This window comes from Sprattus sprattus (genome assembly GCF_963457725.1).
Source record: "Sprattus sprattus genome assembly, chromosome: 20".
NCBI lineage: Eukaryota > Metazoa > Chordata > Actinopteri > Clupeiformes > Clupeidae > Sprattus > Sprattus sprattus.
The window spans coordinates 16,047,101-16,067,100 of record NC_137918.1 but is presented as its reverse complement, the minus strand read 5'-3'; the positions used below and the strand labels follow the sequence as shown (position 1 = coordinate 16,067,100).

The 20,000-nt window shown below is 48.5% G+C and overlaps 2 protein-coding genes across 2 annotated transcripts in view; both read left to right on the top strand.

Moving 5' to 3' along the window:
• The window catches only part of prrc2a (proline-rich coiled-coil 2A), a 23,601-nt gene extending 11,128 nt beyond the window's left edge, over positions 1 to 12,473 (top strand). The window contains exons 10-17 of the mRNA XM_080859475.1: positions 289 to 446; positions 1,841 to 1,943; positions 2,818 to 3,019; positions 3,780 to 4,353; positions 4,650 to 4,942; positions 6,495 to 6,816; positions 7,253 to 7,484; positions 8,466 to 12,473. Of these exons, the coding sequence (XP_080715601.1) occupies positions 289 to 446; positions 1,841 to 1,943; positions 2,818 to 3,019; positions 3,780 to 4,353; positions 4,650 to 4,942; positions 6,495 to 6,816; positions 7,253 to 7,484; positions 8,466 to 11,607 (5,026 nt within the window). The 3' untranslated portion in view covers positions 11,608 to 12,473. The remainder of the gene's footprint in view (positions 1 to 288; positions 447 to 1,840; positions 1,944 to 2,817; positions 3,020 to 3,779; positions 4,354 to 4,649; positions 4,943 to 6,494; positions 6,817 to 7,252; positions 7,485 to 8,465) is intronic.
• A 5,121-nt stretch (positions 12,474 to 17,594) lies between these two features.
• The window catches only part of csnk2b (casein kinase 2, beta polypeptide), a 7,184-nt gene continuing 4,778 nt past the window's right edge, over positions 17,595 to 20,000 (top strand). The window contains exons 1-5 of the mRNA XM_080859676.1: positions 17,595 to 17,675; positions 18,370 to 18,450; positions 18,735 to 18,837; positions 19,112 to 19,227; positions 19,591 to 19,666. Coding sequence (XP_080715802.1) covers positions 18,379 to 18,450; positions 18,735 to 18,837; positions 19,112 to 19,227; positions 19,591 to 19,666 — 367 coding nt within the window. The 5' untranslated portion in view covers positions 17,595 to 17,675; positions 18,370 to 18,378. The remainder of the gene's footprint in view (positions 17,676 to 18,369; positions 18,451 to 18,734; positions 18,838 to 19,111; positions 19,228 to 19,590; positions 19,667 to 20,000) is intronic.

Below are 20,000 nucleotides of genomic sequence, written 5' to 3'. Positions count from 1 at the left end.
CTACAATTTATTATAAAACAAATAAAAAAAATCTCCATCACTACTAAATACAAATATTCCAAATAACAAAAACTGCTGCGACAGTGGTCCAGGAGGTAGAGAAGTCGTCTAGTAATCAGAAGGTTACTTGTTCGATTCCCTGTCGAAGTGTCCTTGAGCAAGACACTGAACCCCTAATGGCTCCTGATGTGCAGTGTGCTTTGGATAAAAGCGTCTGCTAAATGACTAAATGTAAATGTAATTTGTTCTTTCCCTGCACTCACTGGGCCTCCTGTGTTTCCCCCACAGGTTCTCTCGTCCGCAGGGTGGGCCTGGCCCCGACGGGAGGCCCCAAGGAGGCCCCCGGGGAGGGGGGGAGCACGTGAAGCGCCCCTCCATCCTCAAGCAGGACGACCTGAAGGAGCTGGACGAGCTCGACCACCAGGACGGAGACGAGGGCTGGGCCGGTGAGTACAGATAAATTAAATTGACTGGTCTAAATGAAATAGCAATGAGAAAAGCGTTTTTCTACTCTAAAATTAAATGAGGTCACTTTTCAATGCAATTCTATTTATTTGGCGGCCAAAACAATAAAATTGTCTTAAGGCTCTTTGTAGAACCCAGGGCCTGAACCCCCTTAAAGCAAGCCCAATCTACGCACTGCAGTTGAACCCAGGGCCTGAACGCCCTTAAAGCAAGCCCAATCTACGCACTGCATTTGAACCCAGGGCCTGAACGCCCGTAAAGCAAGCCCAATCTAGCACTGCAGTTGAACCCAGGGCCTGAACGCCCTTAAAGCAAGCCCAATCTACGCACTGCAGTTGAACCCAAGGCCTGAACGCCCTTAAAGCAAGCAAAATCTACTCACTGCAGTTGAGCATGTGCTTTAACCCATTTAGGCCTAAAACGCCTGGAAAAAATGCCTGTAAAACCTATGGGCGATTTCAGAAAACCCCCCTAAAACGTGCTTTAACAGTCATACCAATGAGTCTGGCTCTTCGGCATTGCGGTCAGGGTGCAGGTTCATAACCGTGGGGTGACTGGTTCTCTCCCTTCGGTACATGGTGTTTTAATCTCTACCTCTGGTGGAAAGTCTGCTTTCTTTATAAACATATAAAAACATAATGTTCTGAGCGGTGCTATGCTCCATATTTCCGTATTTGTAAAGTTTTTTCTTTTACACCCCATGATTCATATTGCCGTGGATGCCATTTGTGCTTTGAATGCATATTATGCACACAGTTTATTACATCCATCACGGAATGAACAAGTTCAAATTCATCAAACAAAACAATCCCCTTTGTCCAAATAGGTTCTCAGTTTTACCCCCCTTCACTCGTTTAACATGAAACTTAACATCCTTAACAGAAATGTCCCTTCTCTGTACTCTATTTCCGTTTCTCAAAAGTTAGTTCGACTAAATTCTTGAAATACCTCAGAAAGCTGCACCTTTTTTTTGGTACAGTTGAGTTGTGTGTCATATGTTGCCATGCAACCCCTATGAGCTCAGCCTTCCACACGGTGTTCTACAGAGGCTTTATGTGTCGCAGGCTAGAGGAAGTCATGGGGTTTGATGAATTAGCGGAAAAATGCCTGCTAGCCGGGCTGCGAAACTCCCTGAGGTGATCACGTATGCAGAGAGGGTGATGGAAGCCAACTAAGACTGTAATGTACACCGTAGTAGAGAGTAAGCTGCCTGGTTGGGGTTTTTTCTTCCCCCCCCTGGGATGCTATGGTGGTTGGGAGTGAGCAGAAGTTAATGTGTCTTAAAGGACAAGGGAGAGAGAGTAGCTTAATGTCCTCAGGCAGTTGATCAGTGAAGGGTTTGTCTGGCACGCCTAAATCCTGCTTCTGTCCACAGGGGCTCACGAGGAGATTGACTACTCCGCCAAGCTGAAGTTCAGCGACGATGAAGGAGAGGAGGACGGAGAGGAGGAGAGGAGCGACAGCAGGAACGGCACTCGGTAAGGACATGAGAGGGAGACACAGTGGCTGTGCGCTAGGGGTGCATGATTCAGAAAATGTCACGATTCGATTCGATACCGATTTTTAGGCTCACGATTCGATTCAAAATCAATATTTCGATTCTAAAACAATTCTCGATTCAAAAAAATTGATTTTTTTGGTTTTCAATATGAATTGATTTTTGGAATTCTATGAATCGATTCTTAATTGGAAGCACTTGAATCGCGATACGAATGTGAATCGATTTTTTTTTTGCACCCCCCCGACTGTGCGCTCCTACGGCTCCACTGGTAGAGCCAGGTGTAACAGCCCGAAAGGTCAAGGGGTCATGAGGTTCATTCCCAGAGATACAGGAACTGATGACCTGTACCTTGCCTGTGCTGACAGCCCACTGGATGGAAACACTGAATTGCAAATGTTAATATTGAAATGTAGCTATCTAGGTTTGTCAGTAAATTTGGGTACCGAGAACCGGTTCCAATATGGCCGAAATGCAACGCAGATTTCGGTTCTTCCTTTCGGTGCCTGAGCCGATGGAAATAAATAACGGCAACAAATCATGCAGCTAAATGAATGCAAATGTTAACATTGAAATGTAGCTCTCTAGGTTCGTCAGTGTTATTAGTTACTTTGTCAAAGCTTTGGCTACGTTGTGGTGCACACTAACTAACTTGTAACTGGATGAAAATATCTTTACACTCCACATTCTTCGATGACATTTGCCAAAAAGCTAATACTGACAACGTTACCTTATTGTCTCCTGTGTTTGCTTATATTTTATATATTCTGAATATTAAAAACAAGTGATATCATGAACAGATGGCCTGATGGTCTTGATCACTGACATCCCTGCTGTTTGTTCGTTCCCTCCAGAGAGCCACAGCAGCAGCAGCAGCGTGCTCAGGATGGCCATGCCCCAACCTTGCGCTCCCGAGCGTCCGACAGTGGAGGAGACCCCCAGCGCAACCCACCATCCAACGCCGCTGACAGCCCCACACCCCCCTCCAGCAAGCCAGGCTCGGCCGAGGAGGGAGGTGGCAGCTGGGCTGGACAGGGCAGTGCCGGACCCTACCAGGTAACACGTGTGTGTGTGTGTGTGTGTGTGTGTGTGTGTGTGTGTGTGTATGCATGCGAGGACATTTTGTATCAGCGTGTGTGTGCTTGTTTGTGTGTGCATGTGTGTGTGCAAAGACTTCCTTCTCTTACAGCAGAAACGCTTCTGAAAATCACTTAAACTGCACTGACTGGCTGTGGTGTGCTTAATGACTGTATATAATACTAAAAACAAAAGTGGAGACCGTTCCAGTTTAGCCACCACCCCCCCCCCCCACCAATGCCCCCCTCTGCATATATCAGTGGTGTGGGTCAAGTAGTGCTCGAAGCCCCTGCAGGCAGGACTCGAGGTGTTCTCTCTACTGGTACAGCAGCAGAGCAGCTCAGCACAGCGCCCCCTGACTGCGGCTGATGGTACTGTGTACCTGTGTGCAGGGCCGTAGGTCTGGACTGGGTGGCCCTCGGGAGCATCCCTCCCCCCCACCAGGGCCTCTCCTCCGGCAGGGGCCTCACTCCTCCTACCGACAGGTACATGGGGATTGGCGTCCAGACACTCGCATAGCATCGACTCCCCCGAAGCATGACCCCATCCTCTCCAGCCACTCTCCCATCCAGCATGACTACTAATTCAATTCAATGTTATTTACATAGCGCCATAACAATGCAATTGCCTCTAGGCGCTTTACAGAGCCCAGAGACTGCTGCTTGTCTTCGGTTGTGTTGGATTTCATAGGAGACGACGTGACCTTCACTGAGCCCTCTTTTCTGTCACACACACACAGGACCGCTCGACCAATCAGACGGGCCCTCCAGGTTCTGGCCCCCTGGCTTCCCAGAAGCCCTCTGGTTCTCACCAGGGTGGCAGCAGCGGCGGCAGTGCCGGTGGCCCCACCCCTCCTCCACCCGCCACCACCGGGGGCCTGCTCCCCCAGCCGGCGGGCGAAGACGAGGACGAGACGTGGCGTCAGCGGCGGAAGCAGTCGTCCACGGAGATCTCCGCCGCCGTGGAGCGCGCCCGACGCCGTCGCGAGGAAGAGGAGCGCCGCATGGAGGACGAGCGCCGGGCGGCGTGCGCCGAGAAGCTGAAGCGGCTGGACCAGAAGCAACAGCAGCAGCAACAGCAGCAGAGCACCAAGCCAGACGACGGCGCCACGCCACCACCCCCTGCTACCGCCCCCCCTGCCAGCAGCCCCAGCCCCTCGCTCTCGGCCTCGGCGTCCTCGCCCAACGTCAGCCTGCCCCCCTCGCCCTGCGTGGATCCTGAGGAGGCCCCCCTGTCCTCTGTGCAGGCCGGCTCCACTGCCGCGGTTCACCGACAGAGGGCCGGCAGCAACAGCAGCTACGACTCCATCACAGGTCAGGCAGCGAACCACAGCACAGCACAGCATGTTCATTGAAGTAACGCCAGATCATGTATGAATTTTGATAACTTTAGTTTTGAAAGATGATCACTAGGAAGAAGTGCGTAACAACATAAAAAAAAATCAATATCTGGCCGATTTTGGCAGATTATTTTGAAAAAGAGGCCTGTTCTAGTAATTATAATATATATAAATAATATATAATATATAAATATAAATATATAATAATATATAATATATAAATATAAATATAGAGGCCATAATAATGATAGACACTTGTGCCTTCTACAGAGAGCCAGCAGAGTCCTCCACCCGCAGTGGCCCAGCAGCAGCAGCTACCGCCACAGCAGCAGCAGCTACCGCCACAGAAGCTTCTGGAGGCCGCGGGCCCTGTCGACAGCAAAGAGGACTCCCTGGCCGTGCCTCACGTCCGCAGTGGAAGAGGTGGAGGAGGAGGAGGAGAGGATTCTGGGAAGGCGGAGAGCGCCGGGGGTGGTGCGGGTCGACAGCCCAGCGGCCCTCCTGGTCAAGGCTACTCCAAATACCAGAAGTCGCTGCCACCTCGTTTCCAGCGGCAACAGCAGGTACGTCCATAGCACAATTGCAATCTGTATCCCAACTCGGACAGGACCATGAACTCAGAACTCAGAACTGTTTATTTGACAGCAACAATATTTGTACAATTGTAAGGATGGAATAACATACAATAAATTAGATACATGAAATAAACAATGAAATTAGATGAGTGTATAGAAAAGTATATGATTCTGTGGGGAGAATCCTATGAGGAGAATGGCAGACAATAAGTGGATGAGAGTGGGGGACTGGGAAATGTCATGGGGTTGGACTTTAAGCTGGGTTCCCATAGACACTGAGGCCATACAGTGGGGCAAAAAAGTATTTAGTCAACCACCAATTGTGCAAGTTCTCCCACTTAAAAATGTGAGAGATGCCTGTCATTTTCATCATAGGTATACCTCAACTATGAGAGACAAAATGTGATTGTCTGATTTTTAAAGAATTTATTTCCAAATTATGGTGGAAAATAAGTTTGGGAAATGGCATGGGGTTGGACTTTAAGCTGGGTTCCCATAGGCACTGAGGCCATATGTGTACTGGTTGCCAACTGTACTGCTTGCACCAAAGCTGCCCCAACAATCTCTCAGTTGTTTTTGTGTCTGTTTTACTATTCATGATGGTAGAATTTTCAGATGGAGAAGCAGTGAGAAATTTTGGCAGCAGATGTTTTCATAAAGCGTTATTGGTATTTGCTTTTACTTCTTAGTCCTAACTACAGATATATTCCATGACAAAAAACAGTCCTATTTAGTCTCGGTCTGATGAAGGGGATTTGTATGGATGGATGGCGATCAGATGAAGGCATCTATTACCTTTGCAGAGATGAAAATCATCCCTTAAGCTCTGTTCCACTGTTGTTGCTGCTGCATCCCAGATAGCTTTGGCAACGGTGTGCTTTAATCTCCTGACGTTGCCCAGGGAGTTACATAACCTTGTTGGCAAACAGACGAGAGAGACCCATGTTCGAGATGAAGAGAGCTCCGAGTCCCTTTCTAAATTATGCACAATGGACACGCTTTCAGATATTGCTTCTGCCCCAAAACCTCTGTGATGGCAGTTATCCAGTGGTGTGGTGGTCCCTGGGGAAGTGGGTATACTCTTAATTTGGCATTTTTTTCAAGCAGCCCATACAGCACAGGATAAACTCCCTGTTCTGAGAAGTGGGTATACGCAATGCTGACTGGAATATAAGTGGGTATACTCCGTATACCTGCGCATACCCTGGACACCACTGCAGTTATCAAAGCAGGGCTCTGATCTACAGCCTCATGTCTGTGGCAGTTATCAAAGCAGGGCTCTGATCTACGGTTCCTGTGTGTGTCAGTTATCAAAGCAGGGCTCTGATCTACGGTTCCTGTGTGTGTCAGTTACCAAAGCAGGGCTCTGATCTACGGTTCCTGTGTGTGTGGCAGTTACCAAAGCAGGGCTCTGATCTACGGTTCCTGTGTGTGTGGCAGTTACCAAAGCAGGGCTCTGATCTACGGTTCCTGTGTGTGTGGCAGTTACCAAAGCAGGGCTCTGATCTACGGCCTTCCTGTGTGTGTGTGTCTTTCCCAGGAGCAGCTCCTGAAGCAGCAGCAGCAGTGGCAGCACCAACACAACCAGGCTGCCCAGGGCCAGATGCAGTCCCAGCAGCAGCAGCAGCAGCAGCAGCAGGCCCCGCAGGGCCCCGCCCCAGGAAACGCCCAGCAGAGCGGCCCCAAGCAGCAGCAGCAGCAGACCGGCCCGCCCATCTACCCGCCCGGCTCCATGGGCCGCCCGCCGCCCCTGCCCATGAACTTCGACCCCCGCTGGGTCATGATGCCCTACATGGACCCCAGGATGATGCAGGGCCGCCCGCCACCCATGGACTACTACCCGCCCAACATGCATCCAACCGGTGGGTGGACACTGTTGTGCCAAGCTCTCCATCGCACAGACACAGACACAGACACAGACACAGACACAGACACAGACACAGACACAGACACAGACACAGACACAGACACAGACACAGACACAGACACAGACACAGACACAGACACAGACACAGACACAGACACAGACACAGAGCAGCAGTTAGCGGTAATTGTATGGAATACTTAAACTAAACCCTGTCTAATACCTGCTATAAAGCAGATATCCCGAGTACGCTCTGTAAAAATGAATTATTATTATTATTATTATTAATAATCTAATCTTAGACCTAAGTGTCAGCACAAAAAAATCAGAGAACCCCTGAACTGAGCTTCCAGTTATTTTTGCTGGGCTCCCACGCGGACTGTCTGCTAGAGACGTGCGTTCTAACATCGTGTCATTCGGCTCTCCTGTTCCAGGGCTCATGGGTCGAGAGCGCTCTGACTCCGGTGGTTCTGGCTCGGACCAGTTTGACCGGCAGCAGCAACAGCAGCAGCAGCACGGGGGACATCCTCACCGCGGGACGCCCCCCATGGATCCCAAGCTGGCCTGGGCGCCAGAGTTCCCCGTCGCAGGGGAAGGCAGAGGCCTGAGCTCCCCACTGAGGCAGAAGCAGACTCTGGAGGAGGAGGACATGGCCAAGGGGCCAAGGTAAGAGCCTTTAACTGACTTCAACATAACAGATAGATAGATAGATACACTTGTATTAATCCCCTGAGGTTGTCAAAGCAGCAAGGTAATAGGAATAGGATTCAAGTTTATACATAAACATTCAAACATTTTTGAAAAATAAAAAATAAATAGATAAATGCATCAATATGTTACATCAATAATGTAATGTTAATGATCTGATAGTCAAACAAGATGACTGCCCTTAACCAAGTTATAGATAGATAGATAAACTCTTATCAATCCCGTGAGGGAAATTCAGTTGTCAAAGCAGCAAGGTAATAGGAATAGGATTGAAGTATATACATAACCATTAAAACAAAAATAAAAAATAAATAGATAAATGCATCAATATGGTACATCAATAATGTAAAATAATGCATCAATATGGTACAATTAAACACACTAATGCACCAGTCGGAGAGATCAAGAATGACTGACAGAACATTTACGGGAAACAGGACTTTAAAGATTATCAGTTCTTATTTTTATGTTCATATTTGATGGTTCCTATTTTAACATTCAATTACATATGGTGCATACATCAGATTGGCTTGGCCAGGATTTGTGATGTGTAACTTGATATGTTTATGTTGTATTTGCACCAGAGCTGTTTGACGTTGTAGCCTAACGTTGTTAAGACCCTTGCACTAGTGCGCCGATAGTCAGCCTGTAGGACCCCGCCATGAAGGACTCGTACTGCCCTCACATTTGCCATCTGCGTCTTTTACATTACCATCTCTAATCCTGGACTAGATTAGATGATTCTGTTTTATGCTATTCATCATTTTTGAAATGATTTAATTCGAGTGGAAACCAATATTATGCCACTCTGCCCAAATTACAATTGTGATGTTTCATCACTCGATACGAGATATTTGATCCACTTGTGACATATCACATAGATTTGTTTGGCTCGCTGGATGAACCGTAGTGACGTTATGTTGTCCTCTTCTCTGACAGGAGTGACACTCCTCCCGTTCGTGGGCGGGATGGCGGAGCAGGCCCCATGCAGCAGCAGCAGCAGCCTGGAGTTTCCCCCAACTCTCCCTCCGGCTCGTCCAACCAGACGCCGCCACCCCTGGGCACCCAGGTCGGGGGGCCCCATCATCAGCCCTTCATGGGAGGGAGAGGAAACTACAGTGGCTTCCCTGACGGTGGATCCAGAATGGCTGCCCACCAGCAGCAGCAGCAGCAGCAGCAACAGCAGCAGAGGGGTAACAGTGGGGGCTCCCAGCACGGCTTCGGCCACCAGGATGAGGGGCCCCGGGGCGGCCAGCAGCAGCAGGGTCAGATCTGGGGGACCCCGCACCCCCACTATGACCGCAACGGCCGCGCAGACCTGTCTCCTCTGGAGAACAGTGGCCACCCCCAGCAGCAGCAGCAGCAACACCCCGGGCACCACCCTCACTTCTCCCTGTACCCCCACAAGCAGGAGAACGGGCGCGGTGAGCGCGAGCGCGGAGGGGACCCCAAGAAGAGCGACCCCTCACCTCCACTCCACCAGCCATCCCTCTCCTCCTCCTGCTCCTCCTCTTCCTCGTCCACCTCTGCTCGGGAGGACGGCAGCGGGAAGCAGCAGCCTCAGCATCCTCAGCATCCACAGCAGCCTCAGCATCCACAGGCCCCACAGCAACCGGAGCATGACTCCACTGTCGTCGGGCACGGTGGTGGTGGTGGTAGTGGTGGAGGCGGCAGGAAAGGGGATAAGATGCCCCCCAACGCCCACTTCTCTCAGTCCCAGCATGCTCAGCAGCAGCAGCAGCAGCACCCCAAAGGCGGCCAGCGAGGGCGGGACCACAAGACGGAGACGCAGTGGGGCCCGCGACCAGGAGGCTGCGCCCCGGGCGGAGGTCCCCCGCATGGCGGGAGAAAGGGGAACACCGGGCCGGGTGCGGCCGCCGCGGGAGGAGAGGACTCGGCAAACCCTTCAGTCGACGGCAAGTCACAGCAAGGGGGCGCCAACCTTAACAGGAGGGCAGGCCCGATCAAGAGGCCCGTGCTGAAGGAGATGAAGAGGGAGGGAGGGGAAGGGGAAGGCGGAGAGAAGACTGCTGGAGGAGCGGGCAAAGAGAAGGAGCAAGATGGCCCGTCCTCAGCGAAGCAGGACCCGGCCTCCCAGACGTCCTCCGGCAAAGACGAGTCTGTCCCGGCCAACAAGCAGAGGAACGGCGGGAAGGAGCGTGCTCCTGGGGGGGGCAAGGGGCCCAAAGATAACGACGGATCTGCTCCCACCCAAGGTGGTCCCCCCTCGAGGAGGGACCGTGAGCGCTCGCACGAAGCAGTCGGTGGCGCCCCCACGTACCACCCCTCCGCCTCCAGGGGCAGCCGGGCGACCCGCGCTCGCGGTGAGTTCTATGGACGTGGTCGTGGGTACCGGGGAGCCTATGCGGGCAGCACCAGCAGTGGCGGTGGCGGTGGTGGCGGCGGCCCCAGCAGAGGCAGAGCAGCAGGCGGCAGGAGCAGCCGCGACTTCCGGGCGTCTACGAACAGCGGCTACCACCAGGAGTACAACAAGAACGACGGGCCGTCTGGCGGTGGCGGGGGCGGCAGACACGGGCAGGGGAGCTCGCAGCATAACCCGGCCCGCGCCCGCAACCGCAGCGAGACCCGCAGCGAGGGCTCGGAGTACGAGGAGATCCCCAAACGGAGGAGGCAGCGCGGCTCGGAGACGGGCAGCGAGAGCGGAGCCAGCGAGCACTCGGAGAAGGAGGAGCAGCAGCAGCAGCAACATCAGCGCAAGCCCAGCGCCAAGAATGGCACCGGCCCCGAGAACGCCACCATGAGCGGGCAGTCGTCCTCTGGCCAGCCCAGGAGCTCCCAGGCCCGGGTCTTCACCCCCAGAGGAGTGCCCTCCAGGAGGGGCCGGGGAGGAGGAGGAGGCGCCGGAGGAGGAGGCATGTATCGCGAGAGGGGAGGAAGCATGGCCGGAGGTCACCGTTCGGGCTCTGGTTCGGCCTCCTCCCACAGCTGGTCGGCCAAGTCTTCGGCGACCGTCCGCAAGCAGCAGGCCCCCGCCAACCCCTCGCCTCCCAAAGACTCGGGTCGTACCGGCGGCGGAGAAAAGAAGGAGAAAGCCGCCGGCGAGAACCAGTCTCAGAGCCAGGTCACCAACCCTCAGTCAGGACCGCCCGCCACAGCAGCGCCCCCTCCGCAGACCACTGCTGAGAACGGAGGCGTCGTGGGCCAGCCCCCGTCTGCCAACCCCTCCTCCAACTCCACAGGCCCCCCGCCTCAGACGCTCTCGGGTCAGGACAGCCGCTCGTTCCCGCCACGGAGCTTCGAGCGCCCCCCTCGACGCCGTCGTCACGGGCGCTCGCAGCATCAGCAGGACAAGCCGCCCCGCTTCCGCCGGCTCAAGCAGGAGCGCGATAACGCAGCGCGCATCAACGGCAGCGGCCCGCAACATCGCTCCTCCTCGCCCGCGGAGACGGACGGCACTGGCAACCCCAACGCCACCGTTCCTAACGCCAACCACAACAACTCTACTGCAACCAATAACAGCACCACAAACAACAGCAGCGGCGGCCATGTCGGGGGTGGAGGTGGCAGCCTGAACTCGAACAGCCACCACCACCATCACTACAACCCGAGCAACGCGTCTCAGAACCACCCGCAGCAGCATCGACACAACCACAACCCAGCCGGGGGCGCCAAGTCCCCCGACGTCTCCAACCAGAACTCTGATCACGCCAACGAGGAATGGGAGACCGCCTCCGAGAGCAGTGACTTCACTGAGTTCCGCGAGCGAGATGGCGGCGGTGGCGGTGGCAAATCCTACCCCTCCCATCACCATCACCACCACCACCATCACCACCATCAGCACCAGCCCTCAGGGCGCGGTGGAGGGGGTGGCGGAGAGCGGGACCTGTCGTCCAAAGAGGCGGCCGGGAACAAGAGGAGCTTCTCCAGCCAGCGGCCCGGCATGGAGCGGCAGAACCGGCGGGTCAGTGCCGGCGGGGGTGGCGGCGGAGGAAGGGGTCCCAGAGGGCCACCCGGTGGGGGGGGTGGAGGAGGGGGGGGCATGGGGGGAGGTCCCGGCAATGGCGGAGCCAGTCGCGGTGAGAGGCGCGCTAACTGGCCCTCTCCTAAAAACAGGAAGTAATTTTGTCTTTGGTTGTTGTTTTGTTTTGGAGAATTTTTTTGGGAAACATTTCAAATGAATCCTGTGTCTCTCCCCCCCCCATTCCCACCTCCTTTCCTCCAGTCCTTGTCTTCTCTCCATCAACTCTTCTTTTGTTTTTGTTTGGTTTTCTTTGCTCAACCCTAACATGTTAGCACATTATTGTACAATACATAGTGACTGAGACCGTGTACGCATTCATTCTTGCCCCCCCCCCCCCCTTCTTCTCTCTGTCTTGCTTTCTCTCTCACTGCTGTGTCTCGAACCTTTTTGTAAATCCACACTCTGCTACCACCCCTCCCCCCTCTCCCCCCACCAAACCCACCTCTCTAGCCTGATCCATTGATTAGATTTTACAGACATTTTAAAACTCAAGCATCTGATGATTGACACTACAAACGTTTCAAATGAGATCCACAGTCGTAAAGCACGTTTGCATTTACAAGCACAAGATTGCATTGACCTTTGACCTGTCCCAGTGAGAGTGCAGAGCTTGTGAAGGAGGCTGGAGGAGGCTTGGCTCAGACGCCCATAGACAGGGCCAAAGTCCATGATGTACTTTTGTATTGTTACCACCAGGGGGAGTGGGGTGGGAGGGTGGCAGACCTGCCGATTCTTCTCTTTTTCTCTACAAGAGTGGTGGGGAAATGGAGGCTACTGTTTTATTGCGAACACTTGTATCATATTTTGTTTTCTTTCTCCTCGTGTTGTGGGGTATTCTTTTTTTTCTTATTATTTTTCTTTCGCCTGTGTTCAATGTTTATTTCCTTTCCAGCGTTAGGAGTTAGGGCTGTGTGCTTATTTCTCTTCTTTTCTGCAAGGCAGATCATTCATTAAAATACCTTTTTATACAACCCCAGCTCTTTCTCAAGGTTTTTTTTTTTTTCTTTCTTTTTTTTTTCCGACAAGTACATCATTACTTACTGTGACTACCAACCCCACAGAGAACTAATGCTCACTCCCTACACACACTGATTCTGTCTCTGATGTCAACGCCCTCGCTGCTCTCCCCTAGAAATATATGGTGTGATTTCTCTTCTTAAGGTTTGGGCTGTGACTCCTCCAGGGTTATGTCGTCTGTTTTGACCGATGAAGGCTGTTTTTTCCCGTTTTTCTTCTTCTCCTGTTTATGTTTGGTTTGTTTTCCAGCCTCAGCGTACCGTTCTAGTTTTTCTTGACACGTGAACGTTTGACTATAATTTCATTCAAAGAGGAAATGTCTTGTCCTCAAGCGATGGCATGCAAAAAGCTGACTGAATTGATGGCTTAATACGGCTTTAAGAGTTTAGTTTTTTCCCCTCTCTTCAGACTCATTTTCCTAGGCAGGTTTTTCCAGGTTTTTTTTCCAGTCTCTTGAAGCAGCCACAGATCTTTTTTTTTTTTTTCTTAGGAGAATGAGTCTCAAGTATTTCTGTTAATATTGTTATGATTAGATTCACGCAGAGTTATTTGTTGTTATCCATAACAGCTGAATAGTAAGCACTCCTAGAATGACGCAAACTGTTATGATGTTTCTTTAGGGGTTGGGTCCCCCCTCCCTCCCTCCCCCTCAATGCATGCCCTCACAATGTCGGATAGTGCAGCAGGTGTCACGCCCTTTCTCCAGGGGCTGGAGGACTGCAGGCCACTGTTGCTGTTGTCGAGTGTGTTTGGCTCTGCCGTTGTGTGTGTGTATATACAAAAGGAAACTCTCTGCTTGGCTAATGCTGCCATTAGTGTCTACAGAGTGAACAAACAGCTCTGTTTAAAACCCAAGTGTTCCATATTTCATATTCCCAACTTCACGGGCCTCCTGTGAAGGTTATATATGTATATCCCTTAAAACTGACCCATTTTTTTTCTTTTATGATAATATTTTGATTACTTTTCAGTGAGTGTTACAGAGCTGTTCAAGGGACGTTGATGAAACCCAAATGTTGACAAAACACGGACATACACACATACACACAAACACACGTTCACTCCGCCTTAGGGCATAGCCAAGAGGATTTCCAAAATCTAAAAGGGCATCATAAACAATTAAGAATCCTACATTATCTTTGTTCCTTAAAGTTGTATCAATATCTCACTGCTGTAAGTTGGGGTTTGTGTGTTTACTGGAGCTCCTAATACGTCGAGTAGGGTTTACGAATGAGTGTGCGCATGTGCGGTTTTCTTGGCCGTGTGTGACTTTTCCCCTTGTCGAGGCAGAAGTTGTATGCACACACGTTTAATACGTTTTTTTTTTTTGTTTCTGCCATATTAGGATACAATTGTACCACTCACCTTACATACATTCACGCATATACATTGAAATGTGTGTATATTTTTCTCCAAATGAAGTACTTGCTGTGTGGAAAACTTAGCCAATCGTTGCTCATCAAGGACCCCCCACCCCCACCCCAACCCCCTCTCATTTTATACAATAAGGCTAAAAGACAAAATGAAGTGGGCATCTATTTTCCTTTTTAACACTGTTTTACCATGCATGAACACATCTTTGGATGCAGCTTGCGGGGCCTGTCATACATTGGTTGCCATATTACTTGCGGGCTCTTAACTGATTCCTTCATCCCTCGTTAACTTTTATCTATTGACGTGGTCATATTGTATGTACCCATGTTTAAATAAAAAGTAAAATAAAATTAAAATATATTCCTTGAAATACTCGAAGATTGTACTATATTTCCAGCATTACCAAGGTACCCTGGACTGGTTGACGCTGTAAGGTTATAACTGGTTTATTATTGGAACCGTAATATACACACATGTATGTATATTGGTATGTATCTAAGTTTGTCTACCCCAACTTACATTCCCACATACAAATGTTGCCATTTTTTAAGTTCAAGGGAGCAATGTACAAGCAGAGAAGTGTCTTATTATAATAAAAGTATACAGAGAAAAAAAGTTAATAAATTTTTGTTTTACTGGAAGAACTGGTCTGGTTTATTTTTTGTTTTGGGCTGCAGGATGTATACATTTTAAAATGAAAAATTATAATCAAATATTGTAGCCTACAAAAAAACACAATATTATTTGTAGGTACTCATTTTCACACCATTTAATTCTGGTCCTATTTATGAAAACATTAGCATTAATTGTTGCAATTGGTTCTTTATTTTTTTTTTCACATATCTGACTAAATGAAGTGTAAGATCTAGCCGGCAACATTTGTACACAACTGCAGATGCACAGTGCCAACACCTAAGGTGCTCTATTCAAGAAACTAAATCAGATGCTTTTCTTTTCAATGTGCCCACCTGTTGAAAACCTGAGGTGGTCAGAGACGCAAGCGCAAGAGGCAGCGCAAGCCCCTTGCGCGTCTTTTCACGTCTTGCGTGCGTCGGCCCCTTTTTCTAGACTTGCGCCATTTTTTACGCAAGCCTATTGTTCTGGGTGTGAATTGCTTGGCAACACCCGCAACCATTAAGGGAGTATGAATTGCTATAAGTAAATTTTGCGCAACAATTTGACACCAACGCAGAACCAAGCAGCCGCCTTAAGGTGCTCTATTCAAGAAACTATATCAGATGCTTTTCTTTTCAATGTGCCCACCAGTTGAAAACCTGAGGTGCCATTCAATAATGACTGAGGAAGCAAGAAGAAACCAAACACATCTGTACAAATACTGTGCCTTCCAAAAGTCTTCAACCTCCTTGAAAGTCACCATTTTCTCGATTACAAAACATACTTACGCATATTCTCAGGCTTTTATTGTAAACATGCATGTTCTAGTACATTTCCAAAGGAAAAAATAGTTATTTCTCTGCAAACATTTGTTGCACACACTCGGCTCAGAGCAATGGCAAACATGAAGGGACACGTATGGTGGCATTGATCAGTACATATAGAATGGATAAAGACTGTAAAGAGCACGTATGGTGGCATTGATCAGTACATATAGAATGGAGAAAGAATGTAAAGAGCATTAGTATAGTGAAGCATAAAAGACTAATGTAGCTCAAGTCAATGTCTAGGAGTGCCATGGAAGACGGACAACAAAAAGCCAAAACGCAGACGGCGACAGGGACACGGGCAGAACCTTAACCCTGAACACCTGAACATCATTCCGCCTGAAGCAGCGAGAGATGGAGAGAGCATCTCTGTGTGTGTGTGTGTGTGTGAGTGAGAGAGTTTGTGTGTGTGTGTGTAGGACGGTGGTAGGGACACAGGCAGAACCTTAACCTCATTAACATCATTCCACCTGAAGCGGCGAGAGATGGAGAGAGCATCGGTACATTCAGTGGGTAAGATCAGAGAAGGCCAGGCAGGGCTGTAAACACATACAAAATAAATAAATAAAACTGAAATATACTACTTGCATAAGTATTCAAATTCCTGTGGTTTTGTGTTCCATATTTTGGATAAATTATGGAAAAATAGAGGTGCCACCATAACTGATCATTTTTTTGGGGGGGGGGGGGGGGGATTCTGCATTAACCCCTTGAGATGTACTATCTCGTTTTCAAGGGGGTCCACAAGGTGATGCATGTCTTTATGATGGTGGGGGAAACCGGAGTACACCCACGCAGGCACTGGGAAAGGACCTGGAAGGACCGGGATACGAACCCACGCCCTCAGGGCCTTCTTGCTGTGAGGCGACTGTGCCTCTGACAGTGCAACTGCCACCGTGCTCCCCCATTTTATAATGAGATAGAGCCTCTCAGTGGTTAAAGGAGAGATCTTCTGGTTGTAATAATCACTTTGTCTAAGGTTGTGAAATACCAGAAAAACATGAAGAGACAGCGTTCAAAGGGTTAAGTGAGGGGAATAGAATAGAATAGACTTTATTTGTCATTGTGCATTAGATACACAACGAAATTTGTTTGTGCAACCACTAAAAAAAGTGCAGTTGTGCTGGGTGGAGGGTAGGAGGGTAGTGAGATTATTAAGTTCTGTGATGGCCCTGGGGATGAAACTGTTCTGCCGTCTGGAGGTAAGGGCTGTAGTGGCCCGGTAGCGCCTGCCAGAGGGTAGCAGGGTGAAGAGATGGTTTGCGGGGTGAGTCTCACCCTTTAAAATGCCACATGCTCAGCGGAGGCAGCGTGTCCTATAGATGTCGTCCAGGGGAGGCAGTAGAAGTCCAACTTAAGAGAGTAAGTGTTTCGATGTCCAAACGAGCAGCAATAGATCAGAAATTAAGTATAAAAAATAAGTAAAGAAATAAAATCAGAGAATAATTTAAAACAACACCATTGAGGCACATCCTTAGCATCTAAAAGGCTCTTAAATTGTCTGACAGACAAATACTTTGTTATTTCAAAATCCACTTGAATAGTGTTCCATTTATGGAATTGGAGTGCAGGGGTAGGAGTCTGTAATCTAAAGAGCTCTCTATATAACTGGCCCCTATGGAAAGGTGGGGAAAAAATCCATTGTTTAAGAATAACATTAAATGATGGAGGTTGCTTAAGATCTGAGAAAGGGTTTTTCTGGTCAGATGAAACCAAATAGAGTGTTTGGCCCAGGCAAATTCCTGATCAATATCCTACTAAGAATCAGTGGTACCCCGGTCCAGAAGTGTCATCCCACTATAGATATATATAAAGTTCAAGTTTATTATCATATACTCATAAACAGCATTTATCAGTTATGAAATTCTTTGTGCTCAATGGAGAAAAGGGTAGAAAAAAGAGAAAAAGATTGTAGTGCAAAAAAAGATATTTCAAGGACAGTTCAGCATCCTGATGGCATGTGGGTAAAACTATCCCTGTATCTGCTGGTACGGGTCCTTATGGTCTTGTATATCTAAATGTGCAAAGCTGTTAATGTCTCACACTTCATATATATACAAATACAGGCAGTTTTGAATGGATGTATTATTTATTTTAGTAGAAAAAATTGATTGGTTGAATACTTTGGCAAGACACTTTAGGTAAAGATATTACAATTCATCATTGGACTGGGTTGGCTATAAATTACATTATGATATCAACTACAACTCCCATAGATCCACAAAGGCGAGTGTCGAGTCCCACGCTTTTTGCGTCATCCTGTCGCTAAAGGCGAAAATCGCCAATCACTTTTACTAGCTTGTTACAGCAAACGGATACCGGGAGAACCGGGAGGTAGGACTTTGATTATTATTTTTTCAATCGAATTGTCTAGGGTAGTGTATTTAATAGTAAATATGAATATTTCTCAAACGCATTATTTTTCAGCAGTATAGAAAAATTGAGCAACCTGGCGGACAAATATATTGCGGCCTACACCTACTTCACACTGTGCGCCATATTGAATATTTAGCTATCTAGCTAACTCAGTAGGACAGGTTAGGGCGTATAAATTGAACATCACATTGCACAGTCTACCGTTGCTAATCTCACAGGTTGCAGTTGATACTTTTGCCTTTGTCGATGTGGTTTATATTACATCCTGAGGTTATTTAGTGGCTATTTCATCTACCTCAAAGTGACATCATAAGTAGCTATTGCTTAAGCTTCTCGCTACAGCTAGCGAGGCTCACTTGGCTAGCTAGCTAGCTAGCTAGGCTGCTCAGGTTAATGTTGAATCACTAACGATGGCCAATTTTACCAGTCGAATAAGTAGATTTTTGTATCGATTAGCCTATTCCTTGTTCCTTCTACTTGATTTACATTAATCTACCTTTCAACTCTTAGTTGGGGAGGGGAAAACCAGTAACAGGTAATCCCATTTCGTAGGGAATGTAACGTTGGTTAGCTACTAATGGCATTTGTGTGACCAGTCTTGATGTCTGTTCAGGTACATTTACTCTGTGCTGTTTGTCTTTCCTCTTATCAGTTTTCCAAGATGAGTAGTTCCGAGGAAGTGTCATGGATCTCCTGGTTCTGTGGACTACGGGGAAACGAATTCTTCTGTGAGGTAAGTGTCATCAATAGCATTAACGGTAACCGGGAGCGCTTGCGGATATTGTGGCAGCCAGTCGATACCTGTGTACCACAGCATATGAAACCGAACGATACCCGACGGTGGTGAAATATGTTTTAAAATTTAAATACAGTAATTTAACTTACTAACATTACGCCACGGTCCACTAATTACAGTGAATCTTTTCAGGGTATAAGTGTGTTCTTCTTTCCATCCTTATTCTCAGAATCAGAGAATATGGAAGTGGTATCTGAATGGCTCTCTTCTTCCTCCCACAGGTTGATGAAGACTACATTCAGGATAAGTTCAACTTAACAGGACTCAATGAACAGGTTCCACATTATCGGCAGGCTCTTGATATGATTTTGGACCTGGAGCCAGGTAAGTGCAATTAGAGGCATACTGTATTACGTGACTGTGAGTGTTATCTGATAAAACCAGGCCAATGGTTTGTCCATTGACTCTGCGTTGTTTGACGTGCATCGTCTCTCCTTGTGTGTGTTTCACATTAATTTAAACACACATTTAAAGTTCTCACATTCGTAGTGTGCTGGTTATTTATCGAAACACCTTGTAGGCTGTTGTTTAGTCTACTCTACAGTATCCGCAAATTAGATGGATAGAAACATTGTTTCTCCCCTTACGCCTGTCGCAGATGAGGAGCTGGAAGATAACCCTAACCAGAGTGACCTGATTGAGCAGGCAGCTGAGATGCTCTACGGGCTGATCCATGCCCGCTACATTCTCACCAACCGTGGCATTGCCCAGATGGTAGGGCTTCCCTTTGATCTCTCGCTCTCTCTCTCTCTCTCTCTCTCTCTCATATCTATATTTTGTCTTATTCTTTGACTCTCACATATTTCTTATCCCTCAAGATTGTTCATCCTCCTTACTCTTCCTCAATGCTTTTCTGATGCAGCACAGATTTTTTTTCTCTCTCTCTCTCTCATATATATCTATATTTTGTCTTTTTCTTTGACTCCCACATGTTTCTTATCCCTCAAGATTGTTCATCCTCCTTACTCTTCCTCAATGCTTTTCTGACGCAGCACAGATTTGAAAGGTGTGTGTGATGGAAACTGCCCTCCCTGATTTGTTAACTTTCCTCCATATTCCCTTTGTGCTCACTCACAGCTGGAGAAGTACCAGCAGGGAGACTTTGGCTACTGCCCCAGAGTCTACTGTGAGAACCAGCCCATGCTGCCCATTGGTGAGTTTTCAATCAATCAATCAATTCAATTTTATATAGCGCTTCTTTATATACTCGAAGACGCTTTACAGAGTAGGCTGGTCCAGTCCATTCATTCAGACAGTCATACCATACTGTTGACAAGGTTGTTGGGACAGGCGCATGCTAAAAAGCTAAGCTTAATTTGACCGGGTCTTTCAATTAAGAAAAGAAAATGGGTGGGAGGGGGGACACACCTACAGTGTAGGTGTCAGCCAGCCACATTGACTTCTGCATGGGATTGATTACAGTTGTATGTCCTCAGATACGTGCTTATTGCCCACGCTTGAGGCACAGAGGGATGCATTTGTAAAAG